Here is a 6745-nt window from a genome sequence, read left to right as displayed (position 1 = left end):
TCGGCTTCTTCACATGATAGCTGTTCCTGCGGCTGTTGCGACTGCAGCCGCATTTGCTGCTCCTGCTCCTGCTGCTCCCATATCAAATGCTGCTGCCGCTCCAGGGGCGAAGGCAGCAGTGGCAGGCACTGCTGCTGCTGGTGGGGGTGGTGATGCTGCTGCTGCTGCCGGTGGTGGTTGTGCTCTTGCTGCTCTTGCTGCTCTTGCTGCTGCTGCTGCTGCTGCTGCTGCTGCTGCTGCTGCTGCTGCTGCTGCTGCTGCTGCAGCGACAGCGTCTGCGACCTCGGGAGGAGCAGCAGCGGCGGTTGGTGGCCGAGGTAGTGCCGGGGCGACTGTGACTCAGAGTGCGGCGGCGGCGAAGAGGAGGAAGGGAGCCGTACCAACTGCGGCTGTGTCAGGGCCTGCGCTGAGTGCTTTTGAGGCTGCTGTTCCCTTGATTGCGCAATCTGCAGCAACGCCTGCTTGACGTCTGGTGGGCAGGTGTTGGTCTGCAAAGCTGCATCCAGGCGGTGGAGTAGCCCGGGCGACATGGCGCCGGCTTTGGAGGCAAATAAAGGAGGCGGCGATTGCGAAAGGGCTTGTGAGACTTTGGAGTTCGTGATTGTGAAGCAATGGCTGTGTGTTGCTGATTATCAAATAACCTCCTTTTGAAGGCGGGCATGCCCTGAACATCTTTATGCTGAATGAGTCAAGCCCGATACCTCCTGTATCTCTGCTCCAATCGTGATGGGAGGCATGTGGGCTATGACTTGGTATGCACCGAGTCCACGTTAACTAAAAAGTAACACTAGCACACTCACCCCTCACAATCTCCAGCAATTGTGGCGCGTTGGGCAGGGTCCCACCAAGTTCTGCCAATGGTATGGCGCGTGACAGCCCCCCCTCCTGCACAGATGCGAGTGTACCGGGTGCAGCTGTTTGGACCAAAAGCGGGTGCAGGTTCCGCGAACTATTTCAAGTGGGAGCCGGAAAGGCAAGTCGTTTGTGGCAGCCTTGAAACAAGTGCGGCCTGTGAAGCCCTCCACGCACCTTGCAGAAGTCCTCCGAGTCGACATGCGACAAAAACCACCCGGGGTGCGCCGCCGCCCGCCAGCCCTCGCGCGCGGCCGCGCGCAGGCGCTGTTCCTCCTGGCGCTGGTCTGGTGTCTGCTGCTGCGCCGGGATTACGTCCACCAGCGCGCCGCGGCGCAGAAGGAGGCCTGGGTAAAGCACGCCGCAGGCGGGCGCGGGATGAGCAGAGGTGCATGCAAGCTTGCGCTCAACTCCTTGCCAAACCTTTGCAGCCAGCAAGAGGGCGACCCATGAAGGGTGGGGACCACCACACAGAGTGCCTAATCTGTATAACGCATTAGACGAACAGGCATTCAAGGGGCCGGATGTCATGGGGGTTGAGCCACCCCGATTTAGATCTTTCAAGCTGTGCAAGTCACCCCGCTCGCCTGCCGGGCGGTCCAGGTTGACCTTGGCCTGGGCGCACAAGAACAGCAGCCCACGCTCCATCGACCTGAGAGCAGCAAGCGCCGGCGAAAGGTCGCAGGGAGTACTTCAAACTTGCAATGGTGGATGCGGGCCCTGTTAAGAATTTCCAGCATCTGGCGGTACGTACAGCGACAGGCCAACGCACGCGTCTGTGTGCTAGAGTGGGCGATGTCGTCCTCACCCTGTGCCCTCAAACCACGCCCTCATGCGGGTGTCTGGCTCGACGGCTTGGCCCACGTGCTCCACCACCTCCTCCCATGCGTCCTCGCCCAGGGCCAGCAACTTCTGGAGCTGCGGTTTTGTGGGGAACAGAGGGAGCGGGGGTGGTGGCACGCAGTGTTACTTGCGTTAGTTGGGTGGACATGGTGGTGACGTGCTGTTGACCGGATGCAGGAATCCTTGCGCGCTGTTGCTGGCATGGTGACCAGCAGGCCCGTGGTTTTGTGTGTGGGGGGGGGAGGGCAGACCCTGGATCGGGGGTGGTGAACGGGAAGCGCTCGAGACACATGCCTCCCCCATGCGCTGGGCGCTGTCACCTGGCCTCGCAGGACGCTGTTCGCAGGCGCAAGCGCAAGCAAGCTCTTCAGCTGCCCGACGTGCGTGATCGCAGTCGTGCAGCCGGCAGGAAGTTGCAGCTCCATGTTTTTCTGTCAAAAGGTGGTCAGGTAGGGCAGGGCGAACGCCAGGGCGCTCAATCATTTAAGTATTGCATTAAGGCAGATACGATTGAATCACCACCTCTCGTAGCTGAACAGTGTGGTGTGATGAGCGGTGTCCTGCGCAGCTCAAACACGCAATGCAATGTGATCCTCTGCCACAAATAACTTAGGGTTGCTACAAGACTTTCTTTTAGTGAATATGAGAGGTGCGAGCAAAGCAGGGAGGGAAGAGTATGATGAGGGAGGCAGGGGGCCGGGAGGCAGGGGGCCGGGGGGCAGAAGGCACGGCAAGGGGCCAGGCAAAGCATAACAAGCGCAAGGAATTATCCAGGCTCAGCCCAAGTCCCTGTCCCTCGGTCCCGTACCTCTGCTGCCGCTGCCCGCAGGTCCTTGAGCTTGGCGCAAGCCGCCTTGCCGAGGTTGACGATCCCCTTGACCTTGCCGGTCGTCAGCGGAAGCTCCACCTTCACATCGCCCTTCATGCGCGCCGAGGCCACGGCAAAGCCCATGCTGATCGCCGGTCGCACGTTGGTCAGCGGCGCAATGGCGGCAGCAGTCACTTCAGTTGCTTTGCCCAAGGCCTCGACGGACCCGCGGAGGCGGGCACGGACGAGGATCCTGAACTGAGGCTTCTTGCCCTTTCCCTTCAGAAGCTGTTCGCCGCTGGCATTAATCTTGAAGGCGGAGGGGCGGCAGTTGCGGTAGGTTGCGGGAGGGAGGGAAAAAATCTTGAACGCGCAGGGGCAGGTGGATGGCTACGAGCCTCGCTCTGTCGTAATAGGGCATGGCTGTGCCGCTGTTGCCGTGTGTGTCGCGCCGATGCACAGGTGCCATGCTGCTGCAGAGCGCGGTGTGGCCGGCGACAAAGCTGCGAGCGAGCGAGCATGCAGGCGATCGGCACCGAACGTGCGCAGGCAGACCAACGCGCACCCGAAGCTCTGGCAGCATGGCGAAGCCGTGCAGGATCTGCATGTCCAGGGTTGTCACGCCGCCCCGGCCGCTGCGACCACCGCAGCTCAAGTCGGACGACGGCCGGCTATCCATGAGGCCTAGGGCAAGCAGGGCGCCTCCGTTGGCTGCTGCGGGGGGGAGGCTGATGGCCTCTATGTCTGCCTCGCTGGCATGCGCCAGCCTGAGCGTGCGTGCGGTCAGGGGCACAGTGAAGAGAGTGGATGGCTGGTCATCGTCAGCGGGGCATCTCCAATGGCTTGGAGGGGGGGAAGGGATTATTGAGGGGCCTGGAAGACAACGGGCGGGACACCTGAGAGCTCACACCATGTCGCACACTCACACGATCATGCCTCACACACAGCACGACTTTGACGACGGACGCTCCGGCTGATGCCGCAAAAGGACTACTCCTAGTCCGGGAATTACGCAGACCCAATCAAGGCAGGTGTGTACGGCCGGAGCGGCTCCCCAATTCCGCGGTAAACAAGACACGTGAGAATACGTCGGGCGCTTGGGCAGCACAGCCGTGTTGGATCGTGGGAGGCCTGCTGACTCTCACCCGTAGGCCTGATCAGCGAAGCGCTTCTCGTAGAGCGCCCCCTCCACCACTCGGAGCTCGAGGTACAGGCCATCGGGCAGCGCCCCGGTGTACAGCTCCCCCGAGCAGCGGCGCACCAGCTCCAACCGCAGCGAGCCGCCGCAGCGAGCAGCCAGGCGGTCGCCGACCACAAAGCTGCGGTCCAACTGCCGGCTACACGGGCGGTCGGGGCTGCGCTCACAGAGCGGGCAGGCGGCGTCAGCACAGCCCTTGGCCCTGCGCGAGTGCGGTTGGCAGGGGACAGAGGCGGAGCAGCGCTGTTGAGGCAGCCAGCGGGGTTGGCAGGGCTCACGGCCCAGCAGACTGGCGGGGCGCAGGCGGCTGCACCTTGGTAATGCACCAGCCCTAGGGCGGGGCGGCGGTGCTGTGTGCAGCCAAATCACGCTCCCTCCTGATGGCGCCTCACTGCCTGCGGGCCCCAGCTCACTGGCAGTCATGCGCAAAGCGCAGCTGCAGGTCCAGTGCCTCAAAGCCCTGCGCGTCCGCTCCTGCCGCGGCCGCCGACTGCGACCCGCCGGTGGCACCGCTGTTCATGACGCTGTTGCTGGTCGCGTCGTCGGGAAGGGAAAGGTCCTGCAGGGCTGAGCCCGCGGCGTGCTTTATGAAGTTGATGAGCCCGGGCGACAGCTCCTCAGACTCCAGAACAGCCTCGAGCTTCGCCAGAAAACGCTGCATGTGCCCCTCGTCGCAGCTCTGATGCTGCAATTATCGGGGTGGGGGGGGGGAAGGGGCGGGGGCGCGGGGCGGAGGCCAGGCGGCGTGTTGGGTGGTACGCGGGACGGCGGCGGCGGGCATCGGGCGCGAAAGGTGACACCCTCCAACCATTACGATTGGCGTAACGGCAGCAGCCGCAGCTGTGGGCAGTGAGGGCGTGCTAAGGTGTACGTATTTCGTCGAATAAATCGAGCACATTGCTGCTTGGCTGGGGTGCGTGGGCTCCTGTGTCAACCGGATTTTTTCCCACAGATTGTGTGGACGCAAACCTTGGTGACTGCGGGTTGCAATTTTAGAGCATCAACGCATCTCTTGTTCCCTGTCACGACACGCCGTGACGGCTGGCTGCTCGACGGGTCGGTCGAGGGCCCCGGGGACGCCATGCCCACCGCGTCCAAGGCGATGCAGCCTGCAAATACGACTAGTATGATGTATTTTTTGCAACAATAGTTTGAATCGCTGCTCGTGGCAGGGGAATGCGTTTTTGCATTGGGCTTCACGCCCCTTACGCCCCTTCAGTCTCTGATCAGGCCCCTTATATAGTACAGCCTCCCCCCCTCTCACAGGCCCAGCGCCTCCGAGAGGCATGACGTTGATTGTTGTTACGCGATAGTGGCCCTGATTCCACCGGGCTTCTTATCGCGGGCAAATCTCGAAGAAAGATTTTGCCACATCGATAAGGCCGGAATCCACGAGTGTGACATCGATCAAAACTTCGATAACCTTCAACATCAAAATTACCCCGATACCTTCAGTGCATCGTGCAAGCCTCTTCAGTTACCATCCAATCAACTTGAGTTACCATCCAGAGCCAATCGCCAAACCTAGCCCGCCTGTGCAAAAAAGACAGCAAGCTTTGCACCTGTGCCAAACAGACAGAAAGCTTCGCACGTTGCATTCAGCTGCAGACAATGGATTGATGCACCACTCCTCCAACGCTTCAAAGACAATGGTATACTGCCGGACAAGGTCATGGTTATCAACACATCATGGTCCTCCGCCTGGTATTGAGCGCCAACCTGCAGGCCCTGCAGCTCCGCCATCATGATGTCCATGGCCTGCTCGGGTGTCAGGTGCTGCTGGGACGCCTGTGGAGGGGGCCGGGTGATCGTGTTACTGTTTGCTGCAGACTAACTATCAGCTGCCACGAGTCGTGTGCGTCGTCGAATTGTTGATAGTTATAACGGCAAAGCTCATCAGGTATGCGGCGTGTCTCAAGCAAGGCAGGGGTGGGTTGACTGATGGTACAGCGGTCAAAGCCGGCGCCCGCACGGCTTCCACCAAGCGGGCGGCGCGAGCACCAGGGCACCAGGGCCGCACAGCCCAGGGCGCCGGGCTTCAAGGGGACCGGCGCGGACGGGGCACCTCAGCGGACAGCCAGGGCGGCCCGCAGATGATTTGAAGGGGCGGGTCGTAGCGTGTCTTGATGAGACGGGTGTGGGATGTGGCGAGTATACAGCCGTGCAAACGAGCGTCGCCCTGACCGCAGCGGCGGGCCACCGCGGCTTGCGGCGGGCCGGCCCGCCGTGCAAGGCGGAGCCTCGCGCGGCGCCGAGCCAGGCAGGCGCAACTAGCGCACAGCCGGCTTGGGAGAGCGGGCGCGCCGCTTGCGCAGCGGCGCGAGCTCCGGTGATGGCCAGATGCGGGGGGAGCACGTGTGGTTGGGGCCCGGTACATGGGGTTGAGGGGCAGCGGCGGCAGCAACAGCAGCAGCCTGCAACCTCTTTGCTTTTGAATGCAGGCGAGACACCTCTAACACACTTGCACCTAGCAGGAAGTGAAAAAACACGAACAAGGACTCCAACGCATGCTTTGCTGGCGCCGTCTCGGGGTGCTGCTGCCGGCCGGGGACGCCTTGCAGCCCTCGACCTACCCCACTGCACGCGCTCTAGGCAACTCCCCGTGCCAAACCCAACTCAGGCAACGAGAGAAAAGGCAAGCTTTGCGCCGCAAGCTATCACGCGCACTGGACGAGGCCCTCACATCAGATTAGATCAGATCAGATCTGGCGTCAGATCTGATCACGCCACCTTGGCCCTCAGGTGATGGATCAGGTCGATGTTCGTGATCAGCCCGTAGAAGGGCGTCCCCCCATCCCCGGCGACGACGGCAACGCGCCCCGCGCGCAGCAGCGGCAGCAGCTCCGCGGGCGCCGCAGTAGGAGGGACCGTCTCCACGCGCCCCTCCATATAATCCGACACCGGCGCTGACGTGGCGGCCTGGCCGTCGCGGACCAGGGCGAGCAGCAGGTCGCTCTCGTCTATGATCCCGACCACGCGGCTGCCGGCGAACTTGCCGGCGGCCGGGGTTGAGGCGGGGGCGGAGGCGGCGTCGGGGGCGGGGG

At 62.5% G+C, this 6745-nt stretch overlaps 1 protein-coding gene across 1 annotated transcript; it reads right to left on the bottom strand.

The window, feature by feature from the left end:
• Positions 1-1656: 1656 nt before the first annotated feature.
• Positions 1657-4362, bottom strand: MNEG_6799 (hypothetical protein; the record flags this gene model as incomplete). The annotated part of the gene is made up of 5 exons (XM_014044726.1): positions 1657-1770; positions 2504-2719; positions 3069-3270; positions 3649-3903; positions 4115-4362. The coding sequence occupies 5 exons, from the start codon at positions 4360-4362 to the stop codon at positions 1657-1659; spliced, it is 1035 nt and encodes a 344-aa protein (XP_013900180.1).
• Between the last annotated feature and the right edge of the window lie 2383 nt (positions 4363-6745).

This window comes from Monoraphidium neglectum, assembly GCF_000611645.1.
Source record: "Monoraphidium neglectum strain SAG 48.87 unplaced genomic scaffold scaffold01142, whole genome shotgun sequence".
Taxonomy (NCBI): Eukaryota; Viridiplantae; Chlorophyta; class Chlorophyceae; order Sphaeropleales; family Selenastraceae; genus Monoraphidium; species Monoraphidium neglectum.
The sequence above is the reverse complement of the archived record's forward strand: the minus strand, read 5'-3'. Positions and strand labels throughout refer to the sequence as shown.